This window comes from Gigantopelta aegis, chromosome 5, assembly GCF_016097555.1.
Source record: "Gigantopelta aegis isolate Gae_Host chromosome 5, Gae_host_genome, whole genome shotgun sequence".
Classification (NCBI taxonomy): Eukaryota; Metazoa; Mollusca; class Gastropoda; order Neomphalida; family Peltospiridae; genus Gigantopelta; species Gigantopelta aegis.
In genome coordinates this window covers 23,060,952-23,088,572 of record NC_054703.1, presented here as the reverse complement: position 1 = coordinate 23,088,572, position 27,621 = coordinate 23,060,952, and the positions used below count along the sequence as shown (strand labels likewise).

Genomic DNA, 27,621 nt, shown 5'->3' with positions numbered 1-27,621 from the left:
AACCAGCCATATGGCGACTTTGAAGAAAATAGAAATCTTAGAGTACATGTATCATGTATGTGCTCAAGGACACCTCAGAAAAATCTAAACTTTAAAGCTATAAAATCCCACACCAGACAATGAGAAGAAAACCGCCAACACCAAATATGCTACTCTTACTAAACAGAAACAAAATCTACTGTTTTAAACAAAGTTCTACCATATTAAACATTAGCGCAGGAAGGTGCCAAAAAGTGTGTTTGGGGGGAGGGGGGGGGGGGGGGGGGGGAGGGCGCACTTTTATATTTACACTTTTACACTATTATAAAGTGAATATAAAGCAAAATATCTGAAAAGTGGGGGCACATGTAACCCCCCCCCCCCCCCCCCGCCCCATTTCCTACACCAGTGTTACACCATATGATATATATATATATATATATATATATAAAGAAATATATATATATATATATAAAGAATTATTTTTTTTACTTACATTTAAAAATATGCTCACTACTACCATTTTAAATATATCCACAATAAATTCTAATCATGTTCATCACCAACCGTCTGTACATAACAGCAGACACTACAAAGTCGATGTCAGCCAATAAATGCCTTATATTTTAACCAGCAATGAACTGTATAAGTACCCTCTTGGAAAATACATACATGTACCTACAATAAATCTGAAACAATGTCGTAATTAAGTAGCCACAATTTGATGCATCCATATATCTGAAATATTTTCTCTCTCAATATCTGTGTGGTCTTTAACCATATATCTGAGGCCATATAACTGTAAATAAATGTGTTGAGTACGTCCTTAAATAAAACATTGCTGTCTTCCTTTTTTTCTTGTCATTATCTAAACTGTCACAGTCACTGTATTTTCCAAATTATTTAGTTTTAGCCTCTTTTTTTTAGATATGTAGAGGTTTTCATCGAAAATGATTAAAACTGGCTAATTAAATAGTTTTATTAAAAACTACCTACAGGTATATATCTTCCCATCACAATAAACTACAAGCATATGCTGACCATTTGTATCCAGCAATCCTAAATGTATCCATAAAATAAATTTAAACATTTTACCATAGCCTCCTGTATACACATATATGCTCCCAAGAGTCGTTAAGTATCCATAATAAAATTGAAATGTTCTCACCAGAACCTTTCTCCCATCACCATGTGTATGAAACAATACTTACAGCATCCACAATAAAACTTAAAAGAACACCAACACAGCCGTGTACCTGTATAATCATATGGTCCTACCACCATTTCTTGAACTATATTTGAATATGGAAATTTAGAAATATTTTCACCAGAACATTTCTCCCGTCACCATTTGCATAAAACAACACTTATGGTATCCATAATTAAACTTAAAAGAATTTCAACAACACTAGCTTGTACCTGTATACATTTTGTACACGTATATCATATGGTTATATCACAAATTGTTGAACGTATGCATATGGAAATTTTGAACCATTTTCACCAGAATCTTTCTCCCATCACCTTTTGTATAAAACAATACTGAAGATATCCACAATAAAACTTGAAAGGATTTCACCAACACTGCCATGTATATATACATGTATATCATATAGTTCTATGACCATTTCTTGAACGTATGAATATGGAATTTTAAAAATATTTTCACCAGAACATTTCTACCATCACCTTTTGCATAAAATACTGAAGATATCCACAATAAAACTTGAAAGGATTTCACCAACACTGTATATTATATAGTTCTATCACCATTTCGTGAACCGTATGAATATGGAAATTTTGAACCATTTTCACCAGAATCTTTCTCCCATCACCTTTTGTATAAAACAATACTGAAGATATCCACAATAAAACTTACCAAAAGAATTTCACCAACACTACATGTACCTTGAACCTGTATATATCACCATTCTTAAAAACCAAATTCTGACGGTATACATACGAAACCAGAATGATACTCCACTGACCACTTATGTGTAGCAAACCATTATCCCCGACACATGTTATATCATTATGGTGGAAAATCTATAGATGCGGCAAGCCCACGTAATGAGGTTACACAGGCTGAGTCAGACGAATTGCTAACACCGGTCATTGTGACTTCTCACCACTTACACCAGTTCATCAACAGTGAAGAATAGTTTTCGATTTTGTTCAACACCCATCATTACAAGAAGGAAATGTTTTACGACACACTAAACACATTTTATTTACGGTTATATGGTGTCGGACATATTATTAAGAACCACACATATATGAGAGAGGAAACCCGCTATCTCCACTTCATGGGCTACTCTTTTCGATTAGCGGTAAGGGATATTTTATATGCACCACCCCACAGACAAGATAGCACATACCACAGCCTTTGATGTACCAGTCGTGGTGCACTGGCTGGAGCGAAGAACAGCCCAATGGGCCCACTGACAGGGATCGACCCCAAACCGACTGCGCATCAAGCGAGCGCTTTACCACTGGGCTACGTCATTCCTCCTCATTACAAGAAAGAAATGTTTTATTTAATGACGCACTCAACACATTTTATTTATGGTTATATGGCATCGGACATGTGGTTTACGACCACACAGATATGAAAGAGGAAACCTGCAATCGCCATTTCATGGGCTACTCTTTTCGATTAGAAGCACGGGATCTTTTATATGCACCAGCCTTTGTTACACCAGTTGTGGAGCACTGGCTGGAACGAGAAATAGCCCAATGGGTCCATAATTGCAGAGTACACTGTCAAACAGTTGGTAATTACGACATTTAATCTTAGAGGAATCCTGCTATATTTTTTCATTAGCAGCTATAACATGTATATATGCAGGGATTTTTTACATATACTTTCTCAGTCAGGACAGCACATACCACAGCCTTTGATATACCAGTCGTGGGACACTGGTTGAGATGAAAAAAAACAATATATAGAGGTCTGTGAAAAAGGTTCTTTTCTGAAGATTTTTAATGTTTAATTTTTGTTATTGTTATTTTTTTTATTTTTATTTTTAAATATACTTTTAAAATATTTGTTTCTTTAAAACAAACCTTTTGTAGTACATACAATATTAGACATGGAGTATTTTATTTGGAAACCAAACAATCACCATACACTGAATCACATATCTACTAGCAGTCCTTATATGTTAACCTTTCCATCTAGGAGTTAGATGGCGCCTCCTTCTATTTTTATATAGATAGTATGAAATGTTTTAGTCTCCAAATGAAAAAAATCGGTTATAATGTAGAAGGCTGCCTACATGTATATCATCCAGGCCCAGTGATAACACAATGATCTGAGTTGTCATAAAGCACTCCTTTCCTTTAGAACTACGTAAGTCAGGAATCTAGAATGCAAAGATAAGAGCCACATTTGGAATACTAAAAGCAAAACCTATTGGCTCTCTTCACTATTTCAATTAGAACGACCATCAAAATTGCACCAAATTTCCTTCATGTAAAACGCGCACCTCTTTCTCTTTGAGATAATCCTACGGGACTTTCAAAATTCCATAGCACCAAATACCCCCCGCCTGCCACCAACATTGGACTGCTGGTGCTCCCAGGCGTTCCCTCTCTACAACCCTCCCCCAACCCTTTCCTGTCCTGGACAGAGGGAACCGGCCAAGGCCGGTCCCTGGGCCAGAATAGGCGTGTGCTACAACAGCTTGCTCTCTTAGTCATAGTCATAGTCATAATGCATACATGCTGTTAGTGTAAACACATGCTGGTGTAGACACTGTCAAATTCTTGTCTGACCTTTATCTTACTCATAGTGCTAGAACTGAGGTCGGTGATTATTACATCTTCATAACAGTGCTATTAACCCGATACAAAATGTCAGATGTCACAGAATACCAAGCCATGAACATTAGCCCTTCCAAGTTTTTTGGGTTTAAATTGGATTTAAAAAAAATAAAATGTTTAGCTGCTTGCATCCATCAGTCTCTACTGAATCCCTCTGGTGGACCTGGTGTGTCTTTACCCTGTCCCAATCAGTGCCCCATTAGAACTAAGACAACAGTGCTATTAACCTGATACAAAATGTCAGATGTCACAGAATACCAAACCATGAACATTAACCCTTCCAAGTTTTTTTGGGTTTAAATCGTTTGTTTTTTTGTTTTTTTAGCTGCTTGAATCCACCAGTCCTAATCCCTTTGGTGGACCTGGTGTGCCTTTTCCCTGTCCCAAACAGTGCCCCATTAGAACTGAGGTCGGTGTTTACTACAACTTCATAACAGTGCTATTAACTCCATACAAAATGTCAGATGTCACAGAATACCAAACCATGAACATTAGCCCTTCCAAGTTTTTTGGGTTTAAATTGTGTGTTTTTTTGTGGGTTTTTTAGCTGCTTGAATCCACCAGTCCCTACAGAATCCCTTTGGTGGACCTGGTGTGTCTTTTCCCTGTCCCAATCAGTGCCCCATTAGAACTGAGACAACAGTACTATTAACCCAATACAAAATGTCTGATGTCACAATATTTTTTTTGCATTTTTGCATTTTTAGCCCCATTTTTATCCACTTGCATCCAGTAGTCCCTATTGAACCCTTTTGGTAGACCCACTGGGTCTTTTCCCTGTCCCAAGCAGTGTCCAATGACTGGTATATCAAAGGCTGTGGTATGTGCTGTCCTGTCTATGGCGTGTATTAAAACTGTTATTTGGGCTGTTGTCTAATTGATGATGGAGGAGACTAAATCGTTGGTGGTTCATGAGAGAGAAGCCATTTGGAAGGGGGAAGGCAGTTGCCCAACCAATGCCTCATGTCTGTATATTAAAGGTTGTGGTATGTGCTGTCCTGTCTATGGAGTGTATTAAAACTGTTATTAGGGCTGTTGTATAATTGATCATGGAGAGGGAAACTAAATGGTTAGTGGTTCATAAAAGAGAAACCATTTGGAGGGGGTTGACCAACCAGTGCCTCACGACTGTATATTAAAGGTTGTGTTATGTGCTGTCCTGTCTATGGAGCATGATAAAAGTGTTATTTATTAGATCTGTTGTATAACTGATCATGGAGAGGGAGATTAAATGGTTAGTGGTTCATGAGAGTGAAGTCATTTGGAGGGAGGTGAGGGGGTTGCCCAACCAGTGCTTCACAACAAGTATATCAAAGGCTGTGGTATGTGCTGTCCTGTCTATGGTAAAGTGTATATAAACGTTCCTCTGCTGCCATCCCAGGGCGAGTTCTTTAGGGCTCAATGGGTAGGTGTAGGGCCACTGCACCCTCTTCTCTCTCACTAATGACTAACAACTAACCGTTGTCCTGGACAGACAACCCAGACAGCTGAGGTGTGTGCCCAGGACAGCATGCTTGAACCTTAATTGGATATAGGCATGGAAATAAGTTCAAATGAAAATGACACATTTGACTGGTATAGGTATTGTAAACTCAGTACCTACCAGCCTTATGTCTAACGACTTTTAAAACCACTACCCCATGGAAAGAAATGTTTTATTTAACGACGCACTCAACACATTTTATTTACTATTATATGGCGTCAGACATATGGTTAAGGACCACATAGATTTTGAGAAAAAACCCGCTGTTGCCACTACATGGGCTACTCTTTCCGATTAGCAGCAAGGGATCTTTTATTTGCACTTCCCACAGGCAGGATAGCACAAACCATGGCCTTTGTTGAACCAGTTATGGATCACTGGTCGGTGTAAATGGTGTACACCGACCCACTGAGCCTTGCGGAGCACTCACTCAGGGTTTGGAGTCGGTATCTGGATTAAAAATCCCATGCCTCGACTGGGATCCAAACCCAGTACCTACCAGCCTGTATACCGATGGCCTAACAACAACGCCTTCTTTCCATCAGTGAGCATCAGTTTGTTGAGCTACTCATGCCTTGTGGGAGCAATTACCACCACAGCTAGATGATAATTAGGTAAACAGGACCAGGTGTCTCTACTTAAAGCATGGCAAATGATGTGCTGTAAGTGTACCTGACACAAACTTAATGTGAGTTTACAACCAGAGGACAGGAAACGAGTCATTTGTATAACAACACATCAGTGTATTTTAGACTAGTTATTTCAGTGTCTAACAGTAACAGATGGTTTAATATATATATATATATATGGATGGATGGAAAGAGGTGGAGAGAAAGAGAGAGAGAGATACAGACAGACAACAAGAGAGAGTAAAGTTTGTTTTATTTAACGACGCCACTAGAGCATATTGATTTGTTTATCTTATCATCGGCTATTGGACGTCAAACATATGGTCATTCTGACACTGTTTTTTTTTTTTTTAGAGGAAACCCGCTGTCGCCACATAGGCTACTCTTTTATGACAGGCAGCAAGGGATCTTTTATTTGCGCTTCCCACAGGCAGGATAGCACAAACCATGGCCTTTGTTGAACCAGTTATGGATTACTGGTCGGTGCAAGTGGTTTACACCTACCCATTGAGCCTTGCGGAGCACTCACTCAGGGTTTGGAGTCAGTATCTGGATTTAAAATCCCATGCCTCGACTGGGATCCGAACACAAGAGAGAGAGACAAGAAGAGAGACACACAGACAGACAGAGAGACAACAAGAGAGAGAGAGGGAGGGAGAGATGGATGTACAGATGGATGGAGGGACAACACAATACTATAACAGACCTGTCAAAGCCAGGCGTATAGAAGCAAATTAACACCACTAGAGCACACTGATTAATTAATTATTGTGTACTGGATGTCAATAAGGTGGTAATTGTGACACATGTCTTAAGACGAAACCTGCTACATTTTCCAATTAGCTGCAAGGGATCTTTTATACAAGTATTTCCCCCCACAAACAGGACAGCACAGTACCAGCCTTTAAGATACCAGTTGTGGAATACTGGTTGGAATATGGAAAAAGAGACTGGGTCCATGAAGTTTCGGTACTGACCGATGGATCCCACAAACAGGACAGCACATACCACAGCTTTGATTAGTCACAGGGCACTGATTTGGCAACACCTACCCAAATGACTTCTCTCTCAGGAATCCTCGTCGGCTGGGCCCATTAGGCTATTTCTCGTTCAAGCCAGTGCACTACGATTGGCATATCAAAGGCCGTGGTATGTGCTATCCTGTCTTTGGGATGGAACATATAAAAGATCACTTGCTGCTAATCGAAAAGAGTAGGCCATGAAGTGGCGACAGCAGGTTTTCTCTCTGAATGTGTGTGGTCCTTAACCATATGTCCGACGCCATATAACCGTAAATAAAATGTGTTGAGTGCGTATTTTGAGGGCTAATTAATATATTTAAAAAATCATTTTAAAATATATTTATATTTAGGACTGCCCGATCTAAATTTGCGTTACAAATTGTTAGTTGTTTGCTGTATATTAAATATTGTTTGGGAAAATAACGCACAAAATTATTTATTGTAAAGTCCTTTTTCCCTGTTTGTTTAAATATCAAAATTGCCCCAGTAATTGTTCTGTCCCAGATTGGACTACTGGCATCCGGTGGCGAACCTGGGATAGACATGCTCGAAACCTTCGTGGTATAGGAGCATGTAAATATTTTATTTATTGATTGATTGATAGTTGAGTGCGTCGTTAAATAAAACATTTCCTTCCTTCCTTCTCTCTCATGAACCACTGACCATTTTAGCCTTCATCCCCATGAAAAATTATACATCAGACTTAATAACACACTTCGTCAAGTGCCAGGATTAGTCATTCTGCAGACGAACTCAGGAAGTATGAGTGGGTGGTTTACATATACATGAAGCAATTTCCAACTGAAGTAAACAAAAAGTGACAGTAACATCTTTGTAATGTATCCAGCACAGGAAACTACAACACTGGGAGGAAAAAACAAACAGCAAAAAAAAAAAGAAAAAGAAAAAAGAGAAGATAAAAATAAAGTGATAAAAACATCTCCTAGCACTACTCCAATGCCCCCCTCTCCTATCCTCCCCCGTAATTTTGTATTTATATAAAACAAGCACAACACCAACACAAAATCAACACAAAAAAAGAAGAAGAAAAAAAGAGGAAAAAGAAAGAAAAAAAAATTAAAAAGAAAACAAACAAAGATACACCAGTAACAGGAAGTGTGATAAAAAATATCTCCCAGCATAAAAAAAAAACATTAAAAAAAATCCACACAATTTTCCACAAGTTTACCAAGCATAACAGAGACGCAATATATTCCAGTAAATTTTCCAATCAGTGAAAAAGACACCAATCACTTTAAACCAACACACAACTCCATCAATGAATTATTAATCCCATCCATTATCCGCACGTTCCTTGTTCAAACAGTTCCAGGAACGTCCAACACGTTTGGAGGTATCTGTGAAACTGTTTGGCAAGCAGACGTGGAGATGAGGATGCATCAGCTGCAGCCATTATGACATGACTGGGACAGAAATAAAACATAACCAGTCTGACTGTTCTGGGGATCAGGAGGATGTTTTAGGATGGGAGGTTTGGGTTACAGCCTGGCAGCTGTAAAAATACTGTTGTATAACAGTGATATATGTGCATGTGTCTGTATGTATACAAGTGTATTGTGTGTCGGAATGGGTACATCCTGTATGAATGGATGGAAGGACAGATGGATGGTGTAAAGTGTAAAGTAAGAAAGAAAGAAATGTTTTATTTAACGACGCACTCAATACATTTTCTTTATGGCTATATGGCATCAAAGATATGGTTAAGGACCACATAGATATTGAGAGAGGAAACCTGCTGTCGCCACTTCATGGGCTACTCTTTTCGATTAGCAGCAAGAGATCTTTTATATGCACCATCCCAGACAGGACAGTACATACCACGGCCTTTGTTACTCCAGTTGTGGAGCACTGGCTGGAATGAGAAATAGCCCAATGGGTCCACTGACAGGGATCGATCCTAGACCGACTGCGCATCAAGCAAATGCTTTACCACTGGGCTATGCCCCCCCCCCCCCCCATAATGGAGGATTATCTTTTAATTAGTTTGGGAGATTGTGTGTGTGGGGTTTTTTTTGTAGTTGTATACATCTGTATAACTGTAGTGAAAATGTATTCAGTTTCACACCTCGAATTGTGATGAAATGTACACATATATGCCGAAAAACACTGGATATGATTGCCTTAACCCACCACCCCACCCCCACCCCTCACCCACACACATATTATTATATAAAGTGTTCCTTTTATGATAGTGGCATTTTCTCTCATGTCTGTCGCTCTACATTTAATTGCCTTAGTGGAAGCTGATTTATCAATTAGAGGGTCTTTTTCTGTATAACGTGTTTTTACTGGCAGGTCTACGTCATAGTAAGAATTCCTCAGAGGGTCTGTGGTTCAAATCCTGTTACAGGAGACTATATCGTACTTCTACCAGCAGTACTTTCTCTCTTCGTTTCTTGTAGCAGTGTCAGTATAAATGCTCCTACTAGCAGAGGATAGATAGAATTCATCAGAGGGTCTGTGGTTCAAATCCTGTTACAGGAGACTAATTTAGATGTTACAGTGTCTTGTAGCAGTCTATATTGTACTTCTACTGGCAGTACTTTCTCCCTTCGTTTCTTGGTCTGTGGTTCAAATCCTGTTACAGGAGACTAATTTAGATGTTACAGTGTCTTGTAGCAGTCTATATCGTACTTCTACTGGCAGTACTTTCTCCCTTCGTTTCTTGGTCTGTGGTTCAAATCCTGTTACAGGAGACTAATTTAGATGTTACAGTGTCTTGTAGCAGTCTATATCGTACTTCTACTGGCAGTACTTTCTCTCTTCGTTTCTTGGTCTGTGGTTCAAATCCTGTTACAGGAGACTAATTTAGATGTTACAGTGTCTTGTAGCAGTCTATATCGTACTTCTACTGGCAGTACTTTCTCTCTTCGTTTCTTGGTCTGTGGTTCAAATCCTGTTACAGGAGACTAATTCAGATGTTACAGTGTCTTGTAGCAGTCTATATCGTACTTCTACTGGCAGTACTTTCTCTCTTCGTTTCTTGGTCTGTGGTTCAAATCCTGTTACAGGAGACTAATTTAGATGTTACAGTGTCTTGTAGCAGTCTATATCGTACTTCTACTGGCAGTACTTTCTCTCTTCGTTTCTTGGTCTGTGGTTCAAATCATCCTGTTACAGGAGACTAATTTAGTTGTTACAGTGTCTTGTAGCAGTCTATATCGTACTTCTACTGGCAGTACTTTCTCCCTTCGTTTCTTGGTCTGTGGTTCAAATCTTGTTACAGGAGACTAATTTAGATGTTACAGTGTCTTGTAGCAGTCTATATCGTACTTCTACTGGCAGTACTTTCTCCCTTCATTTCTTGGTCTGTGGTTCAAATCCTGTTACAGGAGACTAATTTAGATGTTACAGTGTCTTGTAGCAGTCTATATCGTACTTCTACTGGCAGTACTTTCTCCCTTCGTTTCTTGTAGCAGTGTCAGTATAAATGCTCCTACTAGCAGAGGATAGATAGAATTCCTCAGAGGGTCTGTGGTTCAAATCCCCTCAGTGGATGTTGATTATGTTCAGTTTCTTGTAGCAGTGTCAGTGTAAATTTATTTGTTTGTTTCTGTTTAATGACCCCACTAGAGCACATTGATTTATTGATCATTGGCTACTGGATGTCAAACATTTGGTAATTGTCAGTATAAAGTTCTCCTATACTGATATAGACAGAGGGTGTGTAGTTCAAATCCCATCAGTGGAGGTTGATTTATATGTTACGGGTTCTTGAAGCAGTGTCAGTATAAAACTCCTATAGGCAGTGGATTGACAGAATTCACCCGAGGGTTCAAATCCCCTCAGTGGATGTTGATTATGTTCAGTTTCTTGTAGCAGTGTCAGTATAAAACTCCTATAAGCAGTGGATTGACACAATTCACCAGAGGGTTCAAATCCCCTCAGTGGATGTTGATTATGTTCAGTTTCTTGTAGCAGTGTCAGTATAAATTTGTTTGTTTTTATTTAACAAAACCACTAGAGAACACTGTTTTATTGATCATTGGCTACTGGATGTCAAACATTTGGTAATTGTCAGTATAAAGTGTTCCTACTGACATTAGATAAAAAGAATTCACCAGAGGGCCTGTGGTTCAAATCCCCTTAGTGGATGTTGATTTATATTACAATTTCTTGTAGCAGTGTCAGTATAAAAGCTCCTATAGACAGTGGATTGACAGAATTCACCAGAGGGCCTGTGGTTCAAATCCCCTTAGTGGATGTTGATTTATGTTACAATTTCTTGTAGCAATGTCAGTGCTCCTACTGACAATGGATAGACATAATAATTCGTCACAGGGTCTTAGAGAGGAAACCCGCAACATTTTTTCCATTAGCAGCAAGGGATCTTTTATATAAGCACCATCCCACAGACAGGATACCACATATCACGGCCTTTGATATACCAGTTGCAGTGCTTTATCTGGAACGAGAAATAGCCCAATGGGCCCACCGACGGGGATCGATCCCAAACCGATCGCACATCAAGCTTTATACCACTGGGCTACATCCCACCCACTCCTGTAACAGCGGCTGATTTATGTGATACAATTTGTTTTGTAGTGGAATCTACAAAAATACTCTTACTGGCAAAAAGACAGGCATTCTAATTCCTCAGAGAGAGTGTAATTCAAATCTCATTAGCGGAGTTGATTTATGCATTAGAGTTTTCAATGGCAGTGTCTGTATATTACTCCTGTTTGCAGCAGCTAGCAGGGATTTCATTAATAAGCGACAGCAGGCAATATTTCATGGCCTTTTTAATAAAGTATTGCCGGGTGTAGAATTACAGAGAATAAATGCTTCCTGGACAATGAATGAATGAACGAATGTTTAACGACACCCCAGCACGAAAAATACATCGGCTATTGGGTGTCAAACTATGGACACATGCTGATATTTGTCATTTAACATACAACTTGACAAGCCTGTTGCGAACTTGTTTGTAAGCTCAGTGTTTTTGCCATGACAATAATCAAGGCGAGCTGAAGATCGCTTTCCTGAAATGTGCGAGGCTAGTACAGGGAACATTTTGTTTCCAAAGTCTTGATTAGCGATATTTCTACTCAATTGAAAATTGATTAGCAACAACTGTTTAATGCTTAAATAATTGTGTAACGATTTCTGAATCTTGCATATAGTGAATCATGATGTGAATCATGATGCGATTCTGAACAAAATGTTGCCAGGGGTAATCACTTGACGTTTCAAATAAAATGTATTAACAGGGCTTCTAGATTACAGTAGTCCCACTCCCATGGCTAGTGATATTCAAGGTTGGGCTAGTAAATAACTACTATTGCCATGCCTGACGGCTAGTGAAAACAAAGTTGTCAAATGCTGCATTTAGGTATATTTTGTAAATATGAATATCCTGTCCCAATGCCATCCCCCAATTGTAGTATGTTTAAGCTCTATCTACCTCTTTAGGTGACACTATTACTATTAGTAACATTGAATTAACTTAAAGAAAAGTAGGGTAAATTAATTTTTAATCATGGCTGGTAAATATTAAAACTGATCCCATGGCTAGTGGAATTTTTAAAAATTCTAGAAGCCTTGGTATCAGAAATGTTATTGCAAGGTGATTAATTTGCAGATCTTCTAAGTGCAGAGGGGAGCAGGATGGATCACACGCCTTTCCTGGCCACGACCAAAGCTTGCTACTGATTGGTTAATATAAGCTTACTATCAGAACTAATATTTAAGACAAATCAATTAAACTGCATCTTTCTTCAGCTTCGGAATAAACCACATTATGTCACAGGACATGACAAATGCCAGCTATATAGAGATTACATGAAGCAATACAAGAATCTGAGTTTTGTAAAGTCAGTACGATTCATACGCGAGTGTAATAATTTCTTTATTATCCACATTGTCCAAAATATTATTTTCATGAATAACAAGCTAGGACCATGTCAAAATATTTCAAACGTAACTAAAAAGAGACGAAGAAATGACTTCATTTTGATAAGCATTTACACTGGAAGAAGCCACATTAAGTTATGACATCGCTTCACAAAATTACGTCATTCGTTGTGCATGTGAAATCATTATGACACACATGGGTCATACTGGTTGTATTTCCCTAAATATCTTGAACTATGTGGATAATAAAATTTAATTTTCACCTACATGTATTATTTCTACCTGTATTCTTTTTGACATCAATATCTAGTGGGAATTCCTGTAAAGGTCCATAGCTCAAATCTCTACAATGGCAGATGATTTATCTGTTAGTTTTCCTGTTGTCCTGGAAACAGCCAGCTGCTAAAGGCAGTACTGTCTCTAGCAGGATTACAGAGCCTGCACTCCACAATTACAGATGTTTCAACAGCAGTATGCATGTACACATTGTTCAACCTCACAGGGGAATACCTCCAGAACAAAAGGTTATAGGTTATTTAGTATCTGCAGCAGTGATGGTGCCAGATACAGGTCTCTAAATAAAATGTTTGGGACAAAAAGAGATACAGACAGACAGACAGAGCAGATGACATACATGTTTGAGGGAAACGAGAGAAAGACAGAAATCAAGGGGAAGAGGGAAGGAGGTGACAGAGAGAGAGAGAGAGAGAGAGAGAGAGAGAGAGAGAGAGAGAGAGAGAGAGAGAGAGAGAGAGAGAGAGAGACAGACAGAGACAGACAGACAGACAGACAGACAGACAGACAGACAGACACAGAGACCAAGAGAAGGAAAAGAAAAAAAGAATGAATGTAAGAAGGGAAAGATAGAATGAATGACTTTTTAAAGACATCCCAGCATGAAAACTACATCAGCTTTTGGATGTCAGATAAAGTTAAATACATGAATGTACTGATGATCAACATAAATATAAAAAGTCAAGTGTTAAATTAAAACACAGTGTAAAGAACTGTGCAAAAATACAAAAATCACAGATATACATTAGGTAATATAAAATTTAGAATAAAATTCAGTATCTCTGTAATATTACAACAGGGCGACCAACTTTCTGGAATTTTTAACCCATATCCGGAATTCCAGAATTAATGCCAAATATCCCCCAAAAAATCCAAATTCGCTATCATTATTTTTTTTCAAGCAACCATTTCTGAATATATTTTTAATTTTCTATATTTTTAAAACCCGAGTTTATTAAACAGAGTTTATCATTCTGCATTCTCCATTGCAACCTGAACTTAGTATAATCAACTGTTTCGTGCTATTACTAAAACATTTGTCTACTGGCTGTATTTGTCAACAGGCGATCAATGAAAATATTTTTGACAATTGCGTAAACTGAAGTCATGTATGAAATTTGTCTTACTTGTTATGTAGTTTATGCATTCAATTAATTACTACTGGACAGACATTGGTTCTATGGCGATGCATGCAACTTCGCCACGGTGTGTAAAAACCTGAACATATAACAGAACACTTGTGATCGTACGAAAACAAAAGAAATGGATCCACAATTCTCTCCTTAAGTTCTTTTCGTATGCTTTCACGTGCAACATTTCACTAAATACTATTTAGCTACCAGTAGTTTCTTACACATTTATGACATTAATATTAATTAATTAATATACTTACCAGTCTTGTTTTATTCAAGGAAGTTAAACTATAAAAAACTTAAATTTCTGCCGCAAAAAGTGATACTTTAATAGTAAAGCAAGCATAATGCAGACGATAGCCAGTCTTAATGTGGGTACCAGACGTTTCGTCCCCGATTCAGTTAACCACAAATTAGTTCGACCCCACTGATGAAATAGTGCAAATGTGGCAATGTACCTACATAAAAATAACATTGGTCCCAAGTTTGTCAACTTATTACTAATCAGTAGGTGGGAGTGAATTTGTACTACACTATTTGCTAATAAAGTGGGGTTTTTTTGTGATGATTTTGTGTGTGTGTGTGTGTGTGTGTGTGTGTGTGTGTGTGTGTGTGTGTGTGTGTGTGTGTGTGATAATATTGTTAATTGCTGTACTAGTTATAGTAACTTTATTTTCACTGATGAATATATTTATCATGTTTTGTAAACTAGACAAGACATAAAGTAGGGCTATGCTTAAAAGGAAGTAGAACAATTCTGCCCCTTATGTGGATTGATTTAAACTTTTATTATTGAATACATAACATTCCAATAAATAATAATAAAAAATGTTATTGTTACATGTATGTATCTCTTTGGTTGTTGTTATTTTTTAAATATGTCAAATATGGCACTGCTTAATTTTTTTGAAAATGCCGTTTTTGCATGCTTTAAATTATTGTTTTGAAAGGGGCGTTCGCACGCTTAAAAAATGAAAATACCAGAAAATTCCGGAAAAATATTTCCATTAGGTTGGTCGCCCTGTTACAATACAAGTTCAAGTTCAGGGTGGCCAAAATTTAGTTATATATAGCTATTTTTCACTCGACTGGTTTTTATGCTACACATTAAAATGAATGACCACTTTGAAAACCAGTTAAAATTGTTTTTAAAAAAGAAGAAAAAAAAGCTTGCTAACATACCAGGGTGCATATTTATAAAACCTTTGATTCTAGACTCAAATCTTTAACAATATTACATGCACACAATTTGTATGGCTTTGCTATGATGTTATAGCCTTAGATTCTATTGTCTTGAGTGTACAGTGTTCGAGATTAACGGTATCCCGATATCCCGTGGATACCAGAATTTAATTTTGGATACCAGACTTCAAGAACCCAGTATCCCACCGGGATACCATATAATACTAAATTCTCAGGTGGGATACCAGATTTTGAAATGTTAGTATCCAACTGGGATACTGCCCAAAAAATTTAATCTCGAACACTGGTGTAGACTCTAAAATGTTTTATAAGCATGGGGCTAAGTATATCTACCAAACAGAGTTTATCCAGTAGTGCAGTTCCCACAATATTGTCCAGGCTCTGTATTCATAAACGTATTTAAGTCAATGTATGATACACTTAAAGTACATAAATAAGTATCATACACAGTGTTCTCGCTGGGTGAAAATTAAAGGAGGGCGGCCGGTCGGCACCACACCCTTAAAAAAAAAAAAAAAAAAAAAAAAACCAAACCCACCAATAAACGAAAAGCAAAAAAAGAGGGGGGGGGGGGGGAAGGGGAGGGGGAGAAGTTTGGTTATCATATTGTTGTGTGTTGGTAGACTTTGAGAAAAAACATACTCCTTATTTTGCCTACAAAAAAGTGCATTCACGGGCAGTTCCGGTTTTGCTGGACCGATTAAAGTTTTAATATTATTATTTTTAATAAAGATTTCAAGATATACGAAAAACAATAAAATAATTTGTAAAGTGATCTCCTAATGTCAGATACATTTTTGTTATTTCCATCTTCATCGAATGAATCGATCGCTGTGATAAAATATTATCGCCAGCTGATAAAAAGTAGTTTCGTTTTTGTAAAGGCGGTGTATATATTATTTGGCACTCAAGATAAATTATTTTAATGATAAACACTACCACTTCCGTTGTTTTTATAAGTGTTCATATCCCCTCAAAATCAAAAGTTTACAATATTTTATAAACAGAATAACAGAAAGTAAAAATCATCAGTTTCAACCAATTATATCTGCAACTGAAGACAAAATATCAAACGATAGTTAGTGGAAACAAAAGACAGAATGACCGTTCTGATCACATGACAAATTTGGCGCCAAATAAGAGGGGTTTTTTCAATCGGAGATTGCCGAATCCATAAAAAATTAAATGTGTTCATTGCTTACATAAAATATAACTTTTATTGTGTATGAAACATACAAATGGATACAGATATTGGACAGAATTGAGGCTGTTAAAAATACTGTTAAATTACATTACGGTAACTGTCGTAAATGTTTCGTCAACTGCTTTTTCGTACACAACGCGGCTTGTTTCCTTTGATGTCCAGTGTGCAGACTGATCGTTGTTTTTTGTGTGGAAAAAAGTGCATTTGGAAATAGCGGAGATAGGTGCTAGAAAATAAAGAGGTGTGCTCAAAAATAAAGGAGGGCGCAGAACGTGAAAGGAGGGCGGCAAAATGGAATAGTGGGGCGGGGCGCCCCGCTTAAATGGAGCAGCGAGAACAGTGATACATTGACTTAAGTACGTTTATGAATACGGAGCCAGGAATGTGCACCCAGGGGTGCAGAAGTGGAAAATATTTAACTAGCCAGCCGGACCAGAACCAACTAAATTTTACTAGCCCGCCAGAATTTTTACTGGTCTGCTAGTCTATAGAACAATATATTATTAACAATATTATAGTAAACATTGTCTTCACTTCAAATGACATATATAGATAAATTGACAAAACATTATTAATAACATTTGGCAAGTGATCAACATAATGTGTCAAACGAAATCAAAAAGATAGATAGACCATCGGGCTGGTAATTGCATTTTTAAATCATCTGAAGGAATTTTTAGACGCATTTGAAGAGCGGGCGAGTACTTTCTGCAGCCTGTGCACCAATTTAAAAACAAAAGCTGAAATGACCTTGTTTTGTTTGTTCATTATTACATGTATTTTTTCAGCATCAAACTAGTTCAGCAGTTACTTGACACACTGTAAATAATCCAGGGGAGAAAAAGAAAGGAGATTCTTATGGATTCCTGTGAAGTGAAGGTGTGGTCCACTTCTGAAAAATTCTGATGCAAAATTAGCTCTTCCAGTTAGGCTTATAAATATTTACTATCAAATAAACATTTAAATACATGTATTTGGATTGGCCAACAAGGAGAAGCCTATACTAATTCCTCACTCTACAGTTTACAATTACAAATATTTTGTGTAAGACAAGATGGCAGAATAAACTGAAATGTAAAGAACTTTTATACCAGTTGAAAATGTGTACCAGTTGAAAATGTTCATCATATGAACACACAATCACTGCTAAATAGTAAATATTATTCCATTCTAACAATGACAGACAGATTCATAACGGCGATTTATCCAAGATATTTTGCTAGGGTTCCATGGCTGATAGTATTCTGAAAAGATGGCAGAATAAACTGAAATGTAAAGAACTTTTATACCAGTTGAAAATGTGTACCAGTTGAAAATGTTCATCATATGAACACACAATCACTGCTAAATAGTAAATATTATTCCATACTAACAATGACAGACAGAATCATAATGGCGATTTATCCAAGATATTTTGCTATGGTTCCATGGCTGATGGGATTCTGAAAAATTACAGAGTAAATCATACTTGGGATGTTGTCAGTCTACTGAATACTGCAGTGAACCAGTGTTACATTTTTTTTTTAGAACCTGTAGACATATATATATATATATATATATGACTTTGCTGCAGTATGACATGGCGTAAATCACATGAAGAAGTTTTAAAAAATGTGCAGATACAGGGGGAGATGCTGAGGGGCATGCCCCCTTCCCTTTTTTTCTCCCCCAAGGTAAAACAAATAAAGTAACAGCCTGTTCAAATTCCTCTTACTACATCTGGTGCCCCACCTTCACAAACTCCTGGATCCTCACCTGTAACATTCTTTTCAACAGGCAGATTATAGGTCATGTTTCCACAGAAACTTTATTTGTGTATTGTTGAGTTGTACTACATACTAACAGTAATATACATTCACTGCTAACTCCAAAATCCCTAAATTAGTGTACATCATATTTTGAAAAAGAACTCTTTACTTGCAAGGTACAACCAACATTACATACATGTATACAGTAGAATCTTGTTGGGTCGTACTCAGAAGGGTGGAATACACCACAACGCTCAAACCAAAACTGAAGTCCCGAGATACACAATACACGATGTTGACCGAACGGTTAGGTCAAACTACCCGATGGGTCAAACACTTTCCCGTGCACTGACGGGGTTCCAGCCAACAGGACTTAACTGTATATAAAATTACTGTAATTTGAACTTTTGTTATTTTAAGTAGCAGAAAATAGCCAATATAGCATCTTGACCGAGGCAAGGTTTTGTCAAAGTGACCCAGACATTTAACAGAGATGTTATATGCAATATTGCCAGTCTTGCAATTATTGATGTCTGGATTGTCATAAAATAGTGATTTATCTGGGCAATTTTAAATATTTCAACCAGTAAATATACCACTGTGACAAGCAGGATCATTGTCCTTGAAACATGATGAATAACTACTTAAGGGATGGCTATAACAAACTCTTGTGAGCCATTGAATATTCCATACTGTAACAATTTCAATAACAAAAACTGTTCTTTGATTATAATTTTTTATATAATCATAATTCAGAAAAATTGCCCCTGATCTAGGTTTATGGATGAACCAATCAGAAAAGTTGTCACTTGCCTAGATTCAAGTAAGAACCAATACAAAACATAGATTTAAGCATGGACCAATTAGAAATGTTGTCAATGACCTAGATATAAGGATGGACCAATCAGAAAGGTTGTCACTGACCTAGCTTTGTGAGATTTGTGTCGAGGGGAGTCTCGGCCCTATTCTCCTCACTGTAGAATGCTCCGTCATCAAACTTTGTCAATGACCTAGATTTAAGCATGGACCAATTAGAAATGTTGTCAATGACCTAGATATAAGTATGCACCAATCAAAAACATTGTAACTGACGTAGATTGGTGAGATTTGCGTCGAGGGCAGCCCCGGCCCCATTCTCAGTCCTCAAATTTGGTCAGTGACCTAGATTTAAGCATGGACCAATCGGATAGGTTGTCACTGACCTAGATTAAAGCATGGACCAATGAGAAAGGTTGTCACTGACCTAGATTGGTGAGATTTGCATCCAGGGGAGCTTCGGCCCCATTCTCCTCACTGAAGAACGCCCCTTCCTCAAACTTGAACTCTCCCCCTTCCTCGTCTGCCATGGCCAGGTGGATGTGAGACAGGACATCTTTCATGTTGGAAGCCTCATTCTCAAGCTTCGTCAGGTGACTCGAGTTGTCCTGGCAACAAAGAAGAATATAGTTTAATTTCTTTAACGACACCACTAATGCACACTGATTTACTAATCATCGGTTATTGAATGTCAAACATTTGGTAATTTTCACATAGTCTTAGAGAGGAAACTTGCTATATTTATTAAATGCACCATCCCATAGACAGGATAACACATACCACGGCCTTTGATATACCGGTCAGGTGACTCAAGTTGTCATGACAACAAAGAAGAATATAGTTTCATTTCTTTAACGACACCACTAGAGCACACTGATTTACTAATCATCGGTTATTAGATGTCAAACATTTGGTAATTTTCACAGTCTTAGAGAGGAAACCTGCTACATTTATTATATGCACCATCCCATGAACGGGATAACACATACCACAGCCTTTGATATATTATATATATATATATATATATATATATATATATATATTATATATATATATATATATATACGAGTCAGATGACTCGAGTTGTCCTGACAACAAAGAAGAATTCCACAGAATTAACATTAAATGTTTCGCCTACCATAAACATATTCGGTGTCAATGATAGTTCCATCTATAAGACGTTCATCTCAAAACAAAATTACATTAATTTTTAAAAATTATTGTATTGTGATGAAAAAAAGTTTGTTTGTTTGTTTAACAACACCACTAGAACACAATGATTTATTGATCACAGACTATTAGATGTCAAACATTCAGTAATTGCGACAGAGAGAAAACCCGCTACATTTTTTCCATTAGTAGCAAGGGATCTTTTATATATGCAAATTCCACAGACAGGATAGCACATACCACAGCCTTCAATATACTGGCTGGGACAAGTGGTGCACTGGCTGGAATGAAAAATAGCCCAATTGGACCACTAACGAGGATCGATCCTAGACCGACAAGCATCAAGCGATTGCTTTACCATTGAGCTACAGCCCGCCCTGCACCGATAGCAATTACTGCTCCTTAACAATAGCAAAATGTATGTATACACAGGTTTGTACATTTAAAATAGGACGTCAAAAAGCTAAATAAAGTTTCAGTCATGTTTATATCATGTGCTTCAAAAGTTAGTTTTAAAAGAAAACATTGCCATACATGTACATTATTAAAGGGACATTGTTGCATTGTAAGATGATTCTGACAAATGAAATATTTCTACGATTAAACTTACATATTAAATATATTTTCTTGTTTAGAATATTAGTGTCTGTATATTCAATGTGTTTCTGGTCGTCTTAATATTTGTAAGAAGCCCAAACTGGATTTTGTCTTCAAATAATTTCGTACGTATGAAATGTTTTATTTTAGGATATAAAATGAAATTTAATCTAGTACAAATATTAGAATGATCAGAAACATGTTTAATATACAGCCACTAATATTTTATACAGAAAAAATATATTTGGTACATGTATGTAATTACAATCATTAAAAAGTCTCTGTTAGTCAATAACATCTTAAAACTTGCATCAAATTCAGGAATGTCCTTTTAAAATGTGGTCAATTTAAGAAAAATTTAATCAGCCAAAAACTAAATTATGTTGTCACTGTGTATAAAAATTAGCAATTTGCTAACTTGGCAATGCAAAATTGCTGTCACATAATGTGAAAAGGGGTTATGCAAATGTTTAATTTACAGAGAATGTGTTCTGATATTAAAGTGACAGACACTAGTTTCTAAACATCACATATGTTTCACTATTATAGACTTTTTTGATAATTTAAGTTAGAAGTCAGGGCTTCTAGAATTTTTACAAAATCCACTAGCCATGGGATCAGTGATTTAAAAATTTTACTAGCCACAATTAAAAAATCACTAGCCCTACTTTACTTTTAGTTAATACAAGTTTACTAAATAATAGTAATAATCAGATATGTCACCTAAAGAGGAAGATAGAGCTTTAAAACACTAACATTGGGGGCTTGGGGTGAGGGCAGGATATTCATATTTACAAAATAAACTGCAACATTTGACAAAAAACATTTCACTAGCTGTCGGGCATGGCAATAGTAGTTATTTACTAGCCCAACATTGAATATCACTAGCCATGGGAGTATAGGCTACCATAATATAGAAGCCCTGTAGAAGTACTTACATTTTATTATTAAGAATATTCATTTTCATACTCCCAAAGTGGTTCTGGTCATCCAATATCCCAAAATGCATTTTTCATAATTCTGAAAATGCGTGTTCATCTGCTGAGAAGTAATGGTTATCGAGACAAGCTCTAGTTATTTTTAGAAGGTATATCCCTGTTTAAACATCACAGACTTTAGCTTCTCTCCGTTATAACCGTATCCAAATGAGTTACAGGTTTGTCGATTAACTTAACTTAGTGTCCATTTTCATGGGCTGAAATACAGATTATTATACGAGATTGTGTGTCGTACTGATTTTACGAAACGAGATTCAGAATTTTTGTATTGCCCGAGCGAGAGCAAGGGTAATACACGAATCCTGACATGAGTTTTGTAAAATCAGTATGATTCACATGCGAGTGTAATAATTTCTTTATTATCCATATTATTGTTGTTGTTTTCTTCATGAACTCAAAATGTTTCAGCCACAACATGAAGGAGACTACGAAATGACATCATATTTCAAATGCCCAGTTTGAGCTAGGACTGGAGAAGTAACGTCATGTTATGACGTCGCTTCCCAAAATTACATCATTACACTTGTTATTACACGTGTGCTTCGTATGACTATTATTAGCTCAGGTTATGTTGAACCATGTGGATAATAAACTAGGGTCCGCGCCTTTAACGAAATAGAAAAAACAGAAAGAAATGTTTTATTTAAAGACGCACTCAACACATTTTATTTATGGTTATATGGCATCAGAGATATGGTTACGGACCACACAGATCTTGAGAGGAAACCCACTGTCTCCGCTACATGGGCTACTCTTTCTGATTAGCAGCAAGGGATCTTTTATTTGCACTTCCCACAGGCAGGACAACACAAACCATGGCCTTTGTTGAACCAGTTATGGATCACTGGTCGGTGCAAGTGGTTTACACCTACGCATTGAGCCTTGCGGAGCACTCACTCAGGGTTTGGAGTCGATATCTGGATTAAAAATCCCATGCCTCGACTGGGATCCGAACCCAGTAGGTACCAGCCCGTAGACCAATGGCCTAACCACGACGCCACCGAGGCCGGTGTAGTGAAATCAATGCTAAATTCTTGTTACCTGTAGTTCGCGACAGAGGTGAGAGTTTTCCGACTTGAGTCCTTCTATTTGTGTGAGTAACTCATCATACGACGACCTTGACATCATGTGCACCATTCACCATGGCAGTCTGGAGAATATAACAGAAGAAGAAAGTTAAAAGTTTGTTTTGTTTCACGACACCACTAGAGCACATTGATTTTTAATCATCGGCTGTTGGATGTCAAACATTTGGTCATTTTTACATATAGTCTTAGAGAAGAAATCCGCTACATTTTTCCATTAGTAGCAGGGATTTTTATATGCACCAACTCATAGACAAGATAGCACATACCACGGCCTTTGATATTCCAGTCGTGATGCACTGATGGGAACGAGAAATAGCCCTATGGGCCCACCAACGAGAATTGATCGTAGACCGCCCGCACATCAAGCGAACGCTTTACCACTGAGCTATGTCTTGCCCCCTTTATTGGATTAGAAATATTTGGTCAAATAGAGGAAACCTGCTACATTTTTCCAACTCAAAATGTTTCAGCCACAACTGGGAGACGACAAAATGGCGTCATATTTCAAATGCAGAGTCTGAGCTAGGACTGGAGAAACAACGTCATGTTATGACGTCGCTTCCCACAATTACGTCACTGCACTTGTTATTACATGTGTGCTTCGTATGATTATTATTAACTTGAACTATATGAATAATAAGTATACAGAACTTCACTTATGTTGTTTTCGCTTCCTATTTATTGCACAAATTTATTTTGTGCAAGAATATATACCATGAGACCGTGTAGTGGTCAAGTGGTATGTTCTTTCGCAAAATAAACGAGTACAATAAATAGGAAGCGAAAACAACCTATGTGAAGTTCTGTATTTATTACATACCTTCATATATGTTTTACAAAAACGGTTTTTAATTTAACGTCATATTAACACTTTGTTAAATCTATGATCAAAACACCTTTCATTGATTTACTTAACATTAAGAATCATACTCTGCGGCAGCCTTGTGTAATGTTTCAAAAACGATATGACGTCATTTGTAAATCATATATGACGTAAGTAAATAAATAAAAGACACTAACTGCAGTAAAAAGAATAAGGGAATTCCCCATTTAAAAGTTTCAGTCCAGATTGCACATATATATGCGTTACAGGATAAATGTATTACACGGTTTCAAAATGCCTTTATCACTATAGTAAGACTGAATAGGTATGTAATAAAATTAAAAATGAAATGATTGTAAAAGAGTCAGATTGGGAATTATATTTTTGTAAATTGGGAATAAAGCACACAATGTACATGTTTGTAGCCTGCGTGGAATGGTGCCAAATACCTGAGTCTAGCAAGATACATGTAGATGTAGGTGGTAAAACCCTGGCACTATACCAGTTTCTGTTTTAAGATGTACAGGTAACACAGGCCTTGAAATCTGGTAAACCTCAGTAAAAAATTTAATAAATAGAAAAAAGAAGAGAAAAAGAAGAAGAAGCAAAATCATTTACTGTTTATTTAAACATGTTGTTTTAGATGGGGTTTGTAGATGTCTAAGCATCTTGCTGATTGCAAAGTAAATGGATGTGCAAAACAAATCTAGTAGTACGGCGGACTACTGGGTTTAGACATCTGGTAGCCCGGCGGACTACTGGGTTTAGGCATCTGGTAGCCCGGCGGAGTACTGGGTTTAGACATCTGGTAGCCCGGCGGACTACTGGGTTTAGGCATCTGGTAGCCCGGCGGAGTACTGGGTTTAGGCATCTGGTAGCCCGGCGGACTACTGGGTTTAGGCATCTGGTAGCCCGGCGTACTACTGGGTTTAGGCATCTGGTAGCCCGGCGTACTACTGGGTTTAGACATCTGGTAGCCCGGCGGACTACTGGGTTTAGACATCTGGTAGCCCGGCGGACTACTGGGTTTAGACATCTTTTATAAATTTACAAATTTTTTACATTATTATAAAGCAAATATAAAGCAAAATATCTGAAAACCTTGTCCCAAAATTTACCCACCATCCCCCTTGTCCCCCTCTAACCACCACCACATCCCCCCCCACCCCATCCCACTTCCTACACCAGTGCATGTATATATATATTAGTAAAAACAAACAAAACAAAAACACACAAGAAAAAAAAAAACATATAAAAGCCAAGCATTTTGTGAGTAATTGCTAAAACAATTAATGTTATCTACAACACATTTCCATCCGGGCCTCCTAAGTTCAATGGCTATATTAACACTGTCAAAACTGGGCAAATCCCCATGTATGAAGGTCAAACTTGGTTTGTATTTCTGTAAGATAAAGCTACATGGTACACACACAGCTAAGTACATGTATCTTGAGACATTGTGAAAAAAAAGTCTTAAAAAAATTGTATGCGAGATAGACAGACGGATAATCGGATGACGAAACTAAAACCTATTATAGTCCCCTCTAGTTTTTTTGTTTTGGTTTTTTTAAACACGAAGGGAAGGAGAAAAAATGGCTGAAACTGAAGGTCCTGATATGACATGAAAGCTATAAATCTTATTTTAGTACAACCAGGAAGAGCTTTCACTCCACTGCAGATTGTGCCTCCATCCCAAAGACAAGCACTGGTCCACACAAGACAATTTACCTCTGGACACTACAGTTAATGAAGAGTGCATTAGGGGAAGTAATTGTCCCTGGGGATCATCGACACTGCAGCAACATGTTACTGGAATTGGATGACTCATGGATCCTGGAACCAGCACTGAGCAATATATCATCAAATATAAAGGTCCACATGGGACAGAACATGACCGGCCTCGGTGGCGCAGTGGTTCAGCCATCGGACTACAGGCTGGTAGGTACTGGGTTCGCAGCCCGGTACTGGCTCTAACCCAGAGCGAGTTCTTAAGGGCTCAATGGGTAGGTGTAAGGCCACTACACCCTCTTCTCTCTCACTAACCACTAACCAACTAACAACTAACCCACTGTCCTGGACAGACAGCACAGATAGCCGAGGTGTGTGCCCAGGACAGCGTGCTTGAACCGTAATTGGATATAAGCACGGAAATAAATTGAAATGAAAAATGAAAAATGAAAACAGAACATGCCTGAAAAGCAACTGGTACTTAGCACTTGGCTTCATGTGTTGATGAGCAAATTAAAAGGGAAAAAAAAGGCACAAGTTCAGTCAACCCAGGGCACAATATTTCACTAGAACCATTGTTCTGTTCGCGTGTCGGTTACGCAACTCTAAAAGCATTAACTCTAAAATTAATGGCTTAATTCCCTTCTGTTCTACACCAGATGGGAATTGTTTTTGTTTTGTTTCCTTTGTTTTAATTGTTGTTTTTTTATTATTTATTTTTTTAACTTTTGGGGGGGGGGTTTTCCTAGCTTGTTTTAGCATGGTGCAGCACCATGCCTCAATAGTCTAGCACCATCTTGCCTTTATCAGCACCATGCTGCCCTGAGATTAAACAAATGCCTTTTTCAGTAATTAATTCTAAAATTGCCCTTACAAAACACTCAAAAATTTATTATTAATTAATAAAATATGCCTTTTATATCTTTTGCCATTCATTTATTAAAGCAAACACATAAATTACATTAATGTTTATTTCAATTAATTTTTTTGTATTTTTAATGAAATACAAGTGCCCCGAAAATGGTGAAAATGCCCCAAAAGTGTTTGGTCTACCATGCCTTGCCAAATTTCTAAGGAAATCACTAGGTGTTGATTGTTGTTTTGCTAAAGGAGATGAAAGTACAATGTATTTGGCATGTTATTCTGCAAACACAACTAATACAGGCACCTCTTTTCGTAAAACATTACTTTAAACAGAACCAACTGTTGACTATACACCCTAATCAATTGACTTTCCTACTGACCCAGGCAGAAAATGATGAATCACAAATTCAATTTTAGCGATCAATGCATAGGGAGGACTTGAAAGTGAAGTTGGCGTCTTTTAATAAAAACTGGAAATTGAGTGTGTGTGACCATGAAGCAGACATTTTTCTTGGTGACAAATAAATCAATAAATATAGACCAATCTGCAGCCAAAGCATTAAGGGACATTCCCAAGTTTGCTGCAATTGTAAGATGTTTCCGACTAATAAAATATTTATACGATTAAACTTACATATATATATTAAATATATTTTCTTGTTTAGAATAGTATTATATGCATTACTGATTCATTAAAGGGACATTCCTGAGTTTGTTGCATTGTAAGATGTTTCCAACTAATAAAATAGTTCTACAATTAAACTTACATATTAAATATGGGGGAGGGAGGGAGGATCAAGGGTGTATATTTGGAGGGGGGGGGGGGGGTCAACAAATTACACAAAATAGTTTTTAAAATAATATTAAATCTAAAATGATTCAGCTTTATTAGATTGTATATGATCTTAGCCATGGATTTGGGGTTTTGGTGGGTTTTTTGGTGGTTTTTTTTTTTACAGCTTTGCCAATTTTATTTACATATTTTTAGCTAAACAAACTAAAACACCAATGACAAGTTAACAACCCACCAAGATCATGAACACATATACATGTATGTGGGTCGTTCTCAGAAACTGGGTACCAGTACTGTGACATCAGTACCAATTTTTTTTTATGCTTTAAAAGTCCTAATAAGCAAGTTTA

The 27,621-nt window shown here is 37.3% G+C and overlaps 1 protein-coding gene across 1 annotated transcript in view; it reads right to left on the bottom strand.

The window, feature by feature from the left end:
- The window catches only part of LOC121373432 (adenomatous polyposis coli protein-like), a 96,340-nt gene that overhangs the window by 47,465 nt on the left and 21,254 nt on the right, over window positions 1-27,621 (bottom strand). Inside the window, 2 exon segments of the mRNA XM_041500084.1 lie at window positions 19,638-19,818; window positions 23,017-23,125. Coding sequence (XP_041356018.1) covers window positions 19,638-19,818; window positions 23,017-23,112 — 277 coding nt within the window. The 5' untranslated portion in view covers window positions 23,113-23,125.